This window comes from Chenopodium album, chromosome 1 (genome assembly GCF_948465745.1).
Source record: "Chenopodium album chromosome 1, dcCheAlbu1.1, whole genome shotgun sequence".
NCBI classification, from domain to species: domain Eukaryota; kingdom Viridiplantae; phylum Streptophyta; class Magnoliopsida; order Caryophyllales; family Amaranthaceae; genus Chenopodium; species Chenopodium album.
Window position 1 is genome coordinate 78,981,470 of NC_137834.1, and position 16,740 is coordinate 78,998,209.

At 34.6% G+C, this 16,740-nt stretch overlaps 1 protein-coding gene and 1 pseudogene across 1 annotated transcript; both read left to right on the top strand.

Annotated features, from left to right (window-relative positions):
• The first annotated feature begins 1,967 nt into the window (after positions 1-1,967).
• On the top strand, positions 1,968-4,696 carry LOC145636103 (uncharacterized). Its single transcript, XM_081687557.1, has 3 exons — positions 1,968-1,985; positions 3,540-4,226; positions 4,367-4,696. The coding sequence occupies exons 1-3, from the start codon at positions 1,968-1,970 to the stop codon at positions 4,694-4,696; spliced, it is 1,035 nt and encodes a 344-aa protein (XP_081543683.1).
• A 1,525-nt stretch (positions 4,697-6,221) lies between these two features.
• On the top strand, positions 6,222-7,795 carry LOC145607128 (putative galacturonosyltransferase-like 3 pseudogene; annotated as a pseudogene).
• Positions 7,796-16,740: the final 8,945 nt, after the last annotated feature.

Sequence of the window (16,740 nt, forward strand, 5' to 3'; positions counted from 1 at the left end):
AGCTTGAACCCCACTGTGATCATACACTAAAGTACGGTGGCGTCCAAAAGGGAAGAAGATAGAGCAAAAGAGTCGCCAACAAGTTTTAGGAACTTGTAAACCGTTCACGAGGTGAAGGTTACACCCCTTAACGATTCAAAAGATCATCAACTCCATAAGGTCTTGAACCAAATAAGTGTTCGGGGATGAAGGTACAAATCCAACCTAAAAGAGATTGAACCTGCCCTAATAATAGGCCTCTACTTTATTCAGATCGTATTCATGTGCGCTTTCTGACTAACATACAATCAATAGGATTAACCCTAAACCCGTTTATCTATGTTGATTGAATATTAATGCACAAATAAAACTATTATTGGCGATCACTTGAAATAATAATCACATTAAACCTAAACAAGATTAATAATTATCTTATTAAGCGTGATTGCAAGTACCAATTCCCTTTAAACATGCATAAAAGATGTGATCAAGCAATAATAATAAAAATCAAGCAACATAATAAATAATCAAAATAATAATTAATCATCAAAACAATAATCACCATAATAACAATCATATTAATCATAATAATAATAATTATAGCAATAATAAAATTATAACCATAATCAAAACAATTATAAAAATAATCATAAATCATGTTAAAGTATAATAAAAATAGCAAGATCCTAGGCATGATACTAACAAGATTAATAACAAACCCTAGCATGTCACTAAGCAATAAAAATCAAATCTTTAACCCTAACATGATACTAACAATCATAAATATTAGGAAGAGAATAAAAGCATCGTAACAATCATATTTAATATTAAAATTACCCTAGACATGATACTAGGAATATCATAATAATTTAAACATGATTTCTACATCATAACATCAATTAAAACCATTAAAATACTTACTTTGATGCCTCGTACCTCTTTCTAATAACAAAATACACACGTTAGTAACTTCAAGGAAAATAATAAACAAAACAATTAAATTAAATAATTGAAAGAGAGATTTGGGACCAAACCCTCAGAAATTAAACCTTTCACGTCTAGGGCGAAGGCAACTTCGAATATGGCTAGGTGTTTCTAGATCTAATGAATGCGGAATTTTGTATTTAAAAAGCGAGTTTAGAAAAAGAGAGAAAGAGAGATGGATCGTGAATGATTAGAGAATGAGAGAATTAATGAATGCGAATGAAAACTGGTTGTTGGTGTATATAATTGAAAACTGGTTATTGATGAATGAAAACGGAGTTTTTAATACGTTATTTATAGAGAAAATCAGCCAAAAAGATAAAATTAACAAAATAGAGCATTGGCGCACCTAAAACAGAGTTGGCGCCAACGCTGGCTTATTGGCGCCAGGCGCCAACATTAGCTCCAGGCGCCAATGCCAGCACCAGGCGCCAATGCCTGGCGTTAGGCGCTAATCCTGTTTTTAACGCGTTTTCTAAAATCAGATAAATTTTGCCGTACAGGAGGATAAAATCGTATTTTTCCTTAAAAATGCTCTTTTATTATAATTAAAACTCTGAAAAGTCAACAAAAGTCAATTTATCAATGCTAATTGAATTAGGAATGAAAAGAACCTTCTAGAAGAATAAAACCGTTCCTAATTGCATTAGGAATGATAAATCATATTAGGCCCTCCCCTAGATCATTGAGTCGCATATAAGGCTCAAACCGGGCCTAGTTTAGTAAATTGGCCATAACTTCCTCAACATTCATCGGAATTGGGCTTATAATATATCGTCGGAAAGCTCTTGTCAAGCCCCATCCAACTACACTATTATTGGACCCATATCATGGACCAAACAAACGGATTGGCTATTTTCTTAAAATAAGTTTTCAAAAACAGAGAGAAGAGAAAAGAAATTAAAAACTATCCGCAACACTAGACTTTCCACACTTTCACTTCATTCGATTATGATTCGACGCAAAAGGTACTCATCACTGGGTTTGGTTTTGGGGAGACACAAATGGCTGTCTACAATGATGTAAGATTTCATTAATAAGTTTTTTTAGATTTTGTAAAAATTTAATATTTGACTAATTATGTGTTCAAGTATTGAACTTTTTTAATTTCCAACATTTTTGTTAAACTATACGATGTTCATTTGTCCCCCCCCCCCCCCCCCCCGATTTGAAATTTCTGGCTCCGCCACTATGGGCTATTTTCCGGCTGGGAAAGGGGAGGAGGTTAGGGTGTTTACCCGAGGGGGGGTGGAGAGCTGGTGGTAATTTCAAATTTTTTTAATTGTTTTTTACTAATTAAACTAAGATACGTGTCATTTAAGAAATAAAGTACTCCCTCTATCCCACAATACTTGACACGATTTCCATTTTCGCCCGTCCCACAATACTTGACACATTACTAAATAAGGAATGAGACCGTTAATAAAATAATATTTTTTTAACATTTTCTCTCTCCTCATTACCCCCACCTAACCCCCGCATAATATAAAAATACAAAAGAAAATCTTTTGTAGTATAAAAAAAAAAACAAATGTTTTAATGGACCAACTTGTAATTGTTTTAAACTGCGTATCCACCCAAGTCCCAACGTCCCAAGTATTATGGGATAAAGGAGTAACCTTTAATCAGATTAGTTGTCACTTGACCAGTTAAAAGACAACACCTCTTAAAGTTGAAATTATTCTAAATCAGTTAAAAATTGGGATTATTGATAGTAAATGGCTTAAAGTTGGAATCTATACTAATCTATTAAAAAGTGTTTCTAATAACGTCGATATGCCACGTAGTCCTTTTTGTATTCCGCCATGTCATCTTTCTAACATTTCAAGACGCTACATCATCACTCAAACAATATTAGTCAATACGCCACATCACCCAAGAAACCAATATTACTCCATATAAATACATATGGATAAGGAGAATCAAACCCTCAACCTCTTATAACTAAATTGTTGTAGGATCTTATTAGATTCACCTTATTATGAATTTTCCAAATATCAATTTTTATAATTTCTACTCGTACATAGGCAAAGATATATATACTAATTAATTAAAAGACGTTTCTAATAACGTCAATATACCACGTAGTCCCTTTTGTATTCCGCCATATCATCTTTCTAACATTACAGGATGTCACATCAACACTCAAATAATATTAGTCAATACGCCACATCACCCAAGAAACCAATATTACTCCATATAAAAACATATAGATAAGGAGAATGAAACCCTCAACCTCTTATAACTAAATTGGTTATTTAACCATCTAAGACAAATATCAACTATGTTATTAAAATGTAAGGAAAATTATATATGTGCAAACCACAAGGTTTTTAAAATTAAAAAAAAAAAAAACAAAACAAAACAAAAAAGATAAAAAAAAAACTATGATAATAACTCAATTTTGTGTTTAATAATGACAATTTCAATTTTGAAAAACCTTTTTAAAAAATTACCTATACTACACGTTTACAATAGTAGCAACTTGGGACAATGCCCGGACTACTCACTAGTTAATAAATTATATTAGGTATCGTTTAGAGATTCCTTCATATAGTAAATAGTTATGTGAGTAGGACGTGCACCGCATAGAGAGCATATTCAATGAAAAGGATGTCCGTAGTAGCATCCTTGCAATTCTCTTGAGCTCGAAGGCCGAACCTGACTTACTCACTTGGGCATTCTCCTTTGATGGCTGCTACTCTGTCAAATCAGCTTATATGTTGGGTAAGTCATGCAATCTCAATCTTTTTCATAAGTCTTGGTTGGATATATGGAGTTTGGACATCACCCCGAAAGTGTGTCACTTCTTGTGGCGACTGTGCACGGGAACTCTCCCTGTCAGAGCCTACCTTAAACACAGGCACATGACAGAGTATTCGGATTGCCCTTGGTGTATTGGCACTCCCGAAACAATTCAGCACGTCTTCTTTGACTGTCCCACAGTCCAAGAGATTTGGGTGGAATGTGGGTGTACGGAGATGTGCCTTTGGCCGAACGACATGTGTTTCCTTGATTTAATGGAGTCTTGGGGCAAACTTGACGCAAAGAAGGTCTGCAAGGGAGCTATTTTAATGTGGAATTTGTGGAATAAAAGAAATGATATGGTGTTCAATGGCAAAGAAGTTTATCACCCCGTAATTGTCGAGCGTGTCTTCCGCTTGGCAACTGATTGTAACACTTATACGAAGAGAATCTATGGAGGTATCAAGAAACCTTCCTGCCGCAACCCGAAATCTTGGAAAGCCCCACCTGATCTGAAGGTATGATTAAAATCAATTGTGATGCCAGGGACTTAGTGTTGAAGGGTGGGTGGGACTCAGTGTCATAGCCAGGGACTGGAAAGGGGATGCTCTGTTTGCAGCCAGCTGCCGAGTTAGAGCCCACTAGCCCCCAATCATAGCTGAAGCTAAGGCTGCTGCCATGGCTATCAGACTTGCCAAGAGCCACGGCCTATCCAACATCATCATTAAACGAAGGGGATAACCAAGTGCTCATTAATAGACTCTCCAAGGCTTCGATTTTCTTCACGGATCTTGATAATGTTCTTGATGATATTTTAGCTTCTTGTTGTGCTTTTAATTCCGTCAATTGGTGTCATGTTAAACGGGACGGTAATGTAGTTGCTCATAATTTGTCTCGTTTAACGTCTTTTGGTATTGAACAAATTTGGGAGAACCATAGCCCTTACGAGGTTTCTCCGTATGTATTGATGGACAAATTATCAATATAATGACACTTTAGGTTTTCAAAAAAAAAAATTACTATTTTAAAAAGAAAAAAAAATTATTTAGATTTAAAATTAATGTTTTCTCTTTTAAATAGGCCCGGCTTGGTTTAAAGTCTTTAAACACAAGACTATCAAAATATATTAAACAGGCCTGACATTAAATATGAAAATCTTGTTGGTGCAGGTTAAACCTTTTGAGGAAGAAACTTCTATTGTTCTATCAATCTATTGTCACAATTTTTGTACGGGTCATAGCCAAGCCACTCAAGTTTGGGTCAATTCTCAGCAAACTTTTAAGATTATACTTTTATATGTACCCCATAAAAATTGAATGGTAAGCAAATTGTTTGCTTTTCAGAGTAAATAGTAAGCAAAATGTATACTTTTCATTTATGTTGATCAATTAAGCTTACTTTCCAAGAGTAGAAAAAGATGGAGTTTGAGAAATCAACAATGCTCAACAAGTTGGTCGTTTGGTTAGGTCAATATGAGTGTAATAACACCATACTGCATTTAAAGCTTGTATTACTTCATTGCCTTTATGTTATGGAGTATATCATAATAATCGTTCTCACATTTCTTTGTAAGCAATATAGTTGTTCTCATGGACCACAACAAATGTAATCCCTAAAAGAGAAATGCTTGTTTTTTTTGGCAATGCCAAAATTTCTTGAAAAAAGTCAATTGTTGTGTGGACAAACTTTTTACAAATAAATATTTCGTATTAAATTAAAAATAAATAAAAAGAAAAGCAAAAGAAAATTTTGTTTACTTTCTTTTTTCTCAAATAAAAGTCTTTCTTTGTATTTTAGGTGAATAAAAAAAACTAGTGTATACATTTGGTAGAGTTTGACTAATGTAAGGTGATTGAAAAATTAAACAAAGGTGAATTTTTGGGGAGGACAAAGGGAATATAAAGTATAAGATTTGACTAATTAAAGCTTAACGGTGAAATTAAATTATGAGTACGATAAAAATACATATGCTCTTTGGAGATGAGATTCCACAATTTACTACTCCTTATTGAGTGAGTTTATGGTTATCTATCTGTTCAAAATAATAGATATGAATCTAATTTGATAAGTAGATATTGATGAAAAACTACTACATTCGTATATTTTATATTGTCGTCAACAAAAAATAAATAATACTAGTAATCTATAAACTATATTATATCACAATACAATAATACATACATGGATTAAAAAAAATAGTATAGAGAAGTGATAGTAGGCTAAATGTTTCTTTTTCCAACTTTATTTTTTCTCTAAGAAGGTAGTGTGAATACTAAACATTATAAAAATTCAAATGATGTAATTCATAGAAACGGAGGAAGTATTAGACTCGAGAATTTTATTTATTTATTTAAAAGAGATACTAGAATTTTTTTGAATTGGGGCATTAGATATGAGAATGGTTCTCTAAATAAAGTTTTTATAGTATCCAAAAAGAAAGAATATCTTATACTCAATCTAACAAACTCAAAACAAACATTTCCATGGGAAACAGAGTTAAACCTAAAATTTGGCAAAAGAATTCCTAGTTTTCTACCAAGGCCAAATAGAAGCATCCCAAATTCCCAACTCAATACCATCACTATCCTCAATCACGGATCTTAAGAACACTTATTATTATTTCTTTAATATTCACTCCAGCTTTTACTCATAAATTCTTCTGCAGTACTCCCTCAAATTAATTTCCTACAATCCTTCCTTTTAAACAAACTATATTCAAGGACCCATCTTTCCAGCCTGGCGCTCTTCCATTTAACAACAACAATATCACTCTCCTTGACCCCACCCTCTCCCCAACTCCACCGATTATATTCATTGTTTTTTCCACTCATCCAAGACAAATTTAACAATTTCCCATCAAATTTAAAATACTCCAAAATCTCCTCCCAATATCTATCCTATCCCACCACCACAATGCCACTCCCCCTCTCACTCACCCTCCTCCTCCTCCTCACTCTCCTCACCCTCGGCTCCGCGGAGCCGAGGGATATCCCTCTGTTCCGCGAAGCCCCAGCGTTCCGCAATGGCGCAAACTGCGCCATTGCGGGAACACAGGGCTCAACAATCCACATTGCCATGACCCTCGATACGACATACCTCCGCGGCTCAATTGCCGCGGTATTCTCCGTCCTACGCCACTCGGCTTGCCCGGAAAACATCGCATTTCATTTTTTAACCTCTTCCCGCCACTTCCATAACCTCAACCGTACCATCACCTCTACTTTCCCTTCTCTCTTAGTCTCTCTCCTCCACTTCGACCCTCTCCTCGTCCGCGGAAAAATCTCCACCTCCGTTCGCCGCGCACTCGATCAACCCCTCAATTACGCGCGCATCTACCTCGCTGAACTCCTCCCGAACTCCGTCGATCGCGTGATTTATCTCGATTCCGATCTCATTGTCGTCGACGACGTTTCCAATCTTTGGAACATCGATCTCCGAGCCCACGTACTCGGTGCTCCAGAATACTGTCACGCTAACTTCACCAGCTACTTCACCCCGAAATTCTGGACCACCTCAGAACTCTCTAGAACCTTCCAGAAACGAGAGCGACCACCCTGCTACTTCAACACCGGGGTCATGGTAATCGATGTAAACAAATGGAGAAAAGGTGGGTTCACCTCAAAACTCGAGAATTGGATGAGATTGCAAAAACGACATCGTATTTACCAACTGGGTTCATTGCCGCCATTTTTGCTGGTTTTTGGAGGTGAAGTTCAGAGAATTGAGCATCGATGGAATCAACATGGATTAGGGGGTGATAATATTAGAGGGTTATGTAGAGATTTACATCCTGGGCCTGTTAGTTTGTTACATTGGAGTGGTAAGGGTAAACCTTGGCTTAGAATTGATTCTAATCGTCCTTGTCCTTTGGATAGTCTTTGGGCCCCTTATGATCTTCTCTATTCCCCACCGTCGTCATCAGCCGCGGTGTTGCTTTCCGACGGGTGAGGGTTATAAAATTATTGGGTGGTTTAAGATTATCACGTCCCCGCGTATGTGTGTACATTATTAGTTTTTGTAATTATTATTGATAAGATCGATTGGTACAATTTGATTGCTACCACTCTAATTTTACATATTTTTGTTAGGTGGGGTATATTCAAAATTTAGTAAACTCCGACTAATTCAAAATTGAACCGTCTTAAAACCTCATATGGGAAAATTTAAATTTCTCTTGATGATGTTGTTGGTAAGACGGAATAACTTCCTTATCAGTTGATTTAAGATGTCGAGGCATGACCGAGTGGCAAGTTTAATTTCGAGGTCACCCGTTGATTTTAAAAAAATGGTTACAAGCTGTTTATAATAAGATGATCAGGCTACAAGTGTATACTAGCAAGAGCTAAATGATGACAATGGTAGTAAAAAATAATGGGATCACTCGGACATAGAGATTAGATAGTAAAGATGCATGTGAAATTTTGTTGGCAGTTTGTTAACGTGGAGAAATATTGTTGATAGTCTAGAGATAGTGTTGATTCTGTTTCAAATAATTTATTTGAGCCTTTAATTTTTAATCTATTTATTGTGAAGTCACAGATTTACAGGTGGTGGTGGTAAACTGGTAATTGTTGTAGCTTTGTCGATTTACATACTATTTCCGATAGTATTATTTGTGAGATATAAAATATTCCAAAATTACAACTTAAAAAATCAAAAATAATTGTTCAATTTTAAATATTGTTTTTGTTTTGAATTTTTTTTTTTTTTTTTTTTTTTGTCTCGTAATTGCTTCTAACTAGGAAAATCTTTGTAAGAATGAAGGGAGTATAGGTTAAGAAATGTGTGAGATTTTTGAGCAAAAAGTTTTAGATGCTTGGTTAGGAGATTACTGTGGTGTAATCATTAGCAAGAGTAATGATTAATGGAGATTTATTGGATGCTAATCTAATGTACACTTTCAATGTTGATCTGCTTTATTAGAAATTGCTAAATTGGAGGTGCGTCAACTTTTGTTGTTTCATGTTTGGATATAGATTCTATTGATTTAAAACAATTACCTGGGCTAATTCAAATGCAAAGTTTAGCTTTATGTGATACTTTAATTAAGAATACAATCATATACGAAGTAGAAAACAATACTGGTGTTGTTATTTGTCGCTCCCATTTTACCGGGTAACGCTCCCTTTTTGTCTTGAAATTCCAATTTTACCCCTAATATATAAATACGGTTTTTTCCTTCCCGACCAACATTTCTCACTTTCTTACTTCTCTCTCTAACTCTCTTACTCTCCAACTCTCTTACTCTCTAACTCTCTAAAACACTCTATTTAAAAAAAAAAATTCAAAAATTTTTCTTCATTCTTTAAAAAAACAAAAATCATCATAAACACAAAAAAAAAATGGGTGATTCGAGGCGGATTAGGCTGAGATTCGGAGGGAGGAGCTTCAGCGGCGCTGGTGGCAGCGGCGGAGGCGATGGTGGCGAAGAGGTAGTTTTTTTTTTTTTTTTTTAATTTCGGATCCCAGGAACTTCCGCCCAAAAATTCCGGAAGTTCCATGGAGGATCCGCCTGGAAATTCCGGATCCTCCATGGAACATCCGGAATTTTTGGGCGGAAGTGGGAACTTCCGGAATTTTTGGGCGAAAGTTCCAATTTTTTTTTTTTTTTTTTTTTTTTTGCCCGTTAATAAAATTGTTAATTTAAAAATTTTTTTTTCGGATTTTGTTTTTTTTTTTTGTTATTTAGAAGTGTTACGGTGATTATTGTTATTATTATTGTTGTTGTTATTATTATGGTTAGTATATTTTGTAATGTAATTATTTTTAAAAATATGATAATTTTTATTATTTTGTTGATATTAGGTTTTTATTATTAATGTTAAGGTTATTGTTGTTGTTGTTAATTTTTTTTTTTTTTTTTGGATTTTGTTATTTTTGTTGTTATTTTGAAGTGTTATGGTTAGTATTATTATTATTGTTGTTATTATTATTGTTGATATTATTATTATTATTATTATTATTATTATTATTGTTATTATTATTATTATTATTATTATTATTATTATTATTATTAGTGTTATTATTTTTAAAAATATGATTAGTATTATTATTAAACTAATTTGATATTAGGGTTTTTATGGTTATTGTTGTTGTTTAATTTTTTTTTTTTTTTTGTTGTTGTTGTTATAATAATATTATTATTATTGTTATTAGTAGTACTATTATTAATATTTTTAATTATGATTAGTATTATAGTTGTTGATATTAGTGTTATTATTATTGTTGTTATGGTTATTGTTGTTGTTGTTAATTTGTATTTGTTGTTGTTGTTGTTGTTAGTTATTGTTGTTGTTAAGTTTATTTGTTGTTGTTAAGTTTATTTGTTGTTGTTAATTTGTATTTGTTGTTGTTGTTGTTGTTATTATTGTTATTATGGTTATTGTTGTTGTTGTTAAGTTTATTTGTTGTTATTGTTTTTATTATTATTATTATTATTATTATTATTATTATTATTATTATTATTATTATTATTATTATTATTATTATTATTATTATTATTATTATTATTATTATTAGTAGTAGTAGTAGTAGTAGTAGTAGTATTATTATTATTATTATTATTATTATTATTATTGTTATTATTATTACTAAAATCGGATTATTTTTTTATTTTATGTAGATCGAGGGTTCTAGTGCTCGACATGCAATATCACAACGTCTGAATGCGTCTGTTAGGAGACAGACATCTCGATCTTCACCGCTTCAGCCCGAGCAGCAGCAATACGGGTCTACTAGTGGTTGGTCGAGAGACCAACAGTCTGGTAGTAGTCGGCCCTTGTACTCTGCAAGTGGAGCACCCATAAGGAAGACGAATGTTCGGCTAGTCATGCTGGTGACCGGGATGAAGAACAGGACCCTCAGGATTTCCATATGGTATATAGGGGTCAGTCTGGGAGATTTGTTGGTAGTGGATCGAGTCAGCCTACTTCCAGCTCTGCAGAGGCATGGTTAGTGCAGGAACCGATGCCGGGTGGGCCTGAGGATGGGTCAGTTATCCCTAGTTTTGGCGGTCACGTGGCACGGTATATCTGGATGGAGCAGGAGCGTAGTGTTTTGCGCTGTTTGAGTAGGACAAAGTTATGTTCTGACTTGTTCACTTGGCGAGGTCGTCAATCTATGGAGGACCTTGCGGTGATTGATGCTAGTTGGTTGTCTCACTTGCCCGGCCTGATGTTTAAGAGACTTGATTGGCCGTTGATTTCTGCTTTTGTTGAGAGGTGGCAACCAGATACGAACACCTTTCACATGCCATTTGGGGAGATTACGATCTTGCTGCACGACGTGTACAACATACTTGGGTTACGGGTTGCAGGCAATATGGTGACCACTACTCCTAGCACGGACGTGTTACGGGACGCGTGCTCGGTCACCATGGATATGACTCCAGATGATCTGTCTGAGGTTTGCGGCACAAAGACCATTTGGCAGGGTAGTGGGGTGTTGACTGATAAGATTTTTGAGTCGACATTGGCGGTTGACCGGGATTTTAGTGAGCAGCTTGATGCATACTTGTGGTTAGTGCTTGGAGGTACACTGTTTATAGACAAGAGTGGTAACCGTACGCATCCTTCCTTCCTCCACGAGCTATGTCACACGGATGTCCCTATTAACGAGTATGCTTGGGGAACAGCTGCACTGGCCTACTTGTATCGGCAACTGGGCACGGCATCACGGAAAGGTGCTGATTCGATTGCTGGTTGTCTCATGCTTCTGCAAGCGTGGATTTACGAGTACTTTCCGTGCTTTCGGCCACAGCAGGGTACCTTGACCCGGGACCTTCAAATGCCTCGTGCGTCTGCTTGGGATGTTGGAGCGGGATTTTTTAGGCGGATCCCATCTTCCGCTTGAAATTTCCGGATGTTCCATGGTACATCCGGAAATTTTAGGCGGATGTACCTAGGACATCCGGAAATTTTAGGCGGATGTCCTAATTAACAAAAATAAAAAAAATAAAAAACTTACAGAATGATCCGACGCATTCTCCGGCGTACGTATGTTCCACTCGCCGTCCATGACCCAAGACCCGTCGGAAAATTTCACGATTTTTAAAAATAGAAAATTTAGGTGGTCGTGGGGACCGATTTGGTTGCAAGGCCGTGGGTCCCGATTTTGGGAGGCTCGGGACAGCAATGTCGTGAAGTGAGGGGACCGTTTCATGTATTGTGTCCAAATGGGGAACAAGGTCCTTTTTATAACACAAATTACATAAAGGGCATAGTGGTCCATTCAAGTAAAAAAGGGAGCGTTACCTGGTAAATTGGGAGCGACAAATAGCAGTTGAGTTCTTGTAAGCTACTTTTCTCATCTGAGTGACTGAGTCATTTCTATACTATAATACTTATATTTTTCTCTCTCTCTCTCTCTCTGTTTTTTTTTTTTTTTTTTTTTTTTTTAGGAAACTTATACGTAGTACATTTCTTTTTGTTCACTCAGTCACTCTTTGTTTCAAAACAGTGTGATAATTTCTTTAGCGTATGTGTATGTGTATGTCTATGATTGATTATACGGTTATAGCTAAAGTCTTCTTCACTTCATGCATTAAATCTAGGTATAATAAGTTTCATATAGTGAGTAGTACGGGCGTTGTTTTGAGTTACTACTTTTGTAATCGTGCAATTGGGGCATTTTTTTTTGGAAATTTTGTAAAAAATCACCCACTTAAAACACATTTTTGTGAAAAACCACCCACAATAAAAAAATATTGTAAAAAATCACCCAAACTAAAAAAATGTTGCAAAAAGTCACCCACTGCCAGAAAACAGGTTGTTGACCATATTTTACGGCGTTGACCGCCCTCCCTTGGTGTTGGCCACCCGTCTCATCCCCTTAAAAACCACTAGAATTCACCGGAAAACGTCGATCGCCCTTCCCCCTCCCCTTTGAAAACCTTTAAAATTCACTTGAAACAATGAAAAACCCCATACCACCACCGAAAATGTGGTCAAAGTGATTTTTGAGGTGGACGGGGAGTGAATATTAGCGGTTTTCGGGGGGGGGGGGGGAGTGAATGTTAGGGGTTTTCGAGGGGGGAGGGGGAGGGGCGGCCAAACTTTTCCGGTGAATTCTAGGGTTTTCTAGGGGTGGGGAGTGTGGTCAACGCCGGGGGAGGACGGTCGACGACCTGTTTTTAACAATGGGTGGCTTTTTGCAACATTTTTTTAGTTTGGGTGGTGTTTTACAACATTTCTTATCATAGGTGGTTTTTCACAAAAAAATGTTTTTAGTGGGTGGTTTTTGACAAATTTTCCTTTTTTTATTAAGAATTTTGAAATCTGAAATCTACATTATTCAATGGGATTTTTTTTTTTAATAATTAAATCATGCAGTTAACACATATCTATATTTCTATTTCATATTTATAACATGCATTATAAATTGATAACTTTGGCGGAAATTGATTTACGCTAATAATATCCTCTTGCTTGGTTTCAAAAAAAAGTTGATAATAGCTAAGATGGTTAAATAGCCAACTTTGTGTTAAATTGTTGGGTGTTTGAATCCCCGTAACCTTATATATTTATATGAAGTAATGTGGGTTTCTTGGGTGACGTGGCGTAGCAATCTATACTTAGTATTTAAAAAGCGAAACCACAATCACCTATATGACACATGTCATCATAATTCACCCATATGCGATATGCCACATAACACAATAATTAATAATTCCTCTTTATACTCCCTTTTAAAGTAAAAAATAAAATAACATGTTATTGAATGCTAAAGTCTTTATGCATTCCTAACTTACAAATTTGAGTAAGAAATGGAGTGTTCTATTTTCACTATAAAAAAAAGTTGTACTCCTCTTTATACCATTTTAATGTAAAAGTTAAAATAACAAATTATTTAATCATGTCATCATAATTCACCCATATGCGATATGCCACATAACACAATAATTAATAATTCCTCTTTATACTCCCTTTTAAAGTAAAAAATAAAATAACATGTTATTGAATGCTAAAGTCTTTATGCATTCCTAACTTACAAATTTGAGTAAGAAATGGAGTGTTCTATTTTCACTATAAAAAAAAGTTGTACTCCTCTTTATACCCTTTTAATGTAAAAGTTAAAATAACAAATTATTTAATGTTAAAATCTTTATGTATTCCTAACTTGCAAATTATAAGTAAGAAAATTAAGCAAATTATTATAAAAAATCACCTACACATACAACACAAATAAGTAACACATTTCAAGAAAAATAAAATGAGCTTCAACCCGTTCGTTGAACGGGCCAAAATGCTAGTTAAGGTTAATTAAGTGATGATATGGCATAAAGAGATATTGGGTAGGTGACGTGGCGTCATGAAGTGTTTGTAAAATGACGTGGCGTAATTTTGAAGGATCATGCATGACGTTTTTATAAACATATTTTAATATATTAGTATAGATTAGTACAATCGGTTATGGTGCCGATAACTAACCTTGTGTAATAAATATCACAAGAGTAAAAAAAAAAAAAAAAAAAAAAAAAAAAAAAAAAAAAAAAAAAAAAAAAAAAAAAAAAGAGGTAGGTAACAAAATTCGTTTATAATTAACAAGTAAATATCATTTTAAATTAGTACTCCGATGATTAACTTTTAATCTCTAATAATCAATTATGATTAATTAATATTTCATTACATCATTAAAAGTTAAGTTAAGTGAATTGAATAGGACCTACGAACTACAGTGATGGATATCCCTACCTTTTAAAAATATGAGATAATACTTATGAATAGTGCCTAAGCAATTATATCCTGACCTCTAAAATATTTATTTACCAAATTGCTCTCAATAATGTTAATTAGCTCTTTTTTCAAACTCTTAAAGTAACTAGGACAGCCAACACGTACATCATGCGCTGAGTGGCTAGCCCTTTCTTGATGTTTGTATTAGGTTGTGTTTAAACTCTTCACGACATTGGATTTCTAGAGAAAATAGTTTGATAAATTAATGGAATGCGTATATTGGTTGTGTTTAAACTTTTCGTTTTCCCTGCACAACTTTTTCTCAGGAAACATCTATGCAATTATTCAACAGAGCAATATTGCAAAAACATCTACAAACTTAATTAGGAATAGATTAAATATAATTAAAAAGTCATAGAACATATTATATACTAACAGAAGTAATTTAATATTGCATATGCATATAATAATGAAAAAGTTTTCCGGATCATTTACTATTTATGCCCCTATAAATATTTGTTTACATATTTTCCCTCATTTAATGGTACTAACAACTAAAGTTATGATGTAAGGCCAAATTGAAAGAGCTTTCCAAATATTATTAGTTATGACACGCACATCGTGCGCGTTAGCCACCATAGAAACATGAAAAAGATTATGTTTTAAATTTGTGTTAACTAAAAAGATTATGGTACAAACTCAAAGAAACAAAATAAAATAGAAATTGGTATCCTTTTTAAAGGGAAAATTTGACAAAAAAATAATCCCAACTTTGGCCTCATTTGTTCAAATTAATCCCAATTTTCAATTATTTTGTATTAATCCGAAATTTAATATCAATTTGCTTCCAATGGTCCCAATCGGTCAACCAACTTGTTATAACAAGTTATTTGACACGTGTCAGGGGTAAAAAGAAATTTTAAAAAAAAAAACAAAAAAAAAATTTAAAAATTATTTAAAATTAAGGAAAATTTGCAAATTGCAGCCATTTAAAGCTTGTATTTTGTAAATAATTACCGTCATTTATAAAAAAAAAAAAATGAAAATTGCAGCCCAAAAGTTGTTATAAATTGTAAATTGCAACCAAATTCAATTTTTTCATCGATTTGCGTATTGAAAAATGTTCGATTAAGGTTTTAGCGGTCATTTTAACCTTTTTGGGTCCAAATTGATGAGCTTAGAAATGGCAAAAAATTAACGTAAGTGCCTCATTTTTACTAGGAAAAAATATTTGCCCATATATCAATATATTTTTGTTACGCAAATCGAGGCACCGAGCTCAATTTGGACCCTTAAGATCTATAAAGGGCCCTAAAACCTTTAAACGAACATTTTTTAATACGCAAATCGATGAAAAAAATTGAATTAGGTTGCAATTTACAATTTATAACAACTTTTGGACTACAATTTGTAATTTTTTTAGTGGCTACAATTTACAAAATACGAACTTTAAATTGCTGCAATTTGTAAATTTTCCTTAAAAATAAATAAAATTCAATTAACTAACTACTATTCAGCAAAGAAAAAAAAAACTAAAGAACACCACCACCTATCTGGCAGCTCCAGTCACCTCCGACACTACACTCCCGCCGCAGCCAAGGCCCTCAAACCCATACCCACCTCCCCCACACCGACCGACAACAGCGTCGCCCTTCCCTTTACTACCCCTAGTCGTCGTCCGCCACCCCAAAACCCATATCTCTCCCGAAATCCCTGAAAAAAAACCTCCCCCGCCACAAAACCCCCGATTTCCACCTCGCCTATCCTTAGAACCCTAGCGAATAAGGGTTTCGAGGGTTAGGGGAGAAGCTATGAGCAATTTAAGTGGTGGGGAAAGATTATTTTTCAAGGATTATTTTAGGGGGAGAAAAGGGGTTTCGTGGTGGGCCTATGGTGGTTTAGGGGGAAGGGCGATGGCGAGGTCGGGTCAGCCGGTCAGGGGTGTGGGTCTGGGCACGGTGGGAGTGACAGATTGCCTGGGCTAGGCGGTGGATGGGGGCCGGGGAGGTGGCTGGCGCTGGACGTTGGTGGTGCTGTTTTTATGAAACAACTTTAAAAAAAAAAAAAAAAAAGGTTTAGTTTAAAAGTTAATATTTAACTAGCAATTAAATTAAAAATTAAACTTATTTTGACCAATTATGTAGTGACACATGTATATTAATTTTTTTTAATTTACTTATTCATCAGGTTAAAGGTCACTTGGGACCATTGAAAACAAATTGATATTAAAGTTTGGATAATTAAAAAAATAATCAAAAGTTGGGATTATTTTGAGCGAATGAGGAAAAGTTGATTGAGATTATTCACGTCAGTTTCTCCTTTTTAAAGGCGACGAATTAGAGGAAATACTCTGAAATTT

Coding starts and splice junctions, on each gene's coding strand:
- LOC145636103 (XM_081687557.1), top strand. Junction 4,227..4,366: donor AAGCCCCACCTGATCTGAAG/GTATGATTAAAA, acceptor CCCCAATCATAG/CTGAAGCTAAGGCTGCTGCC.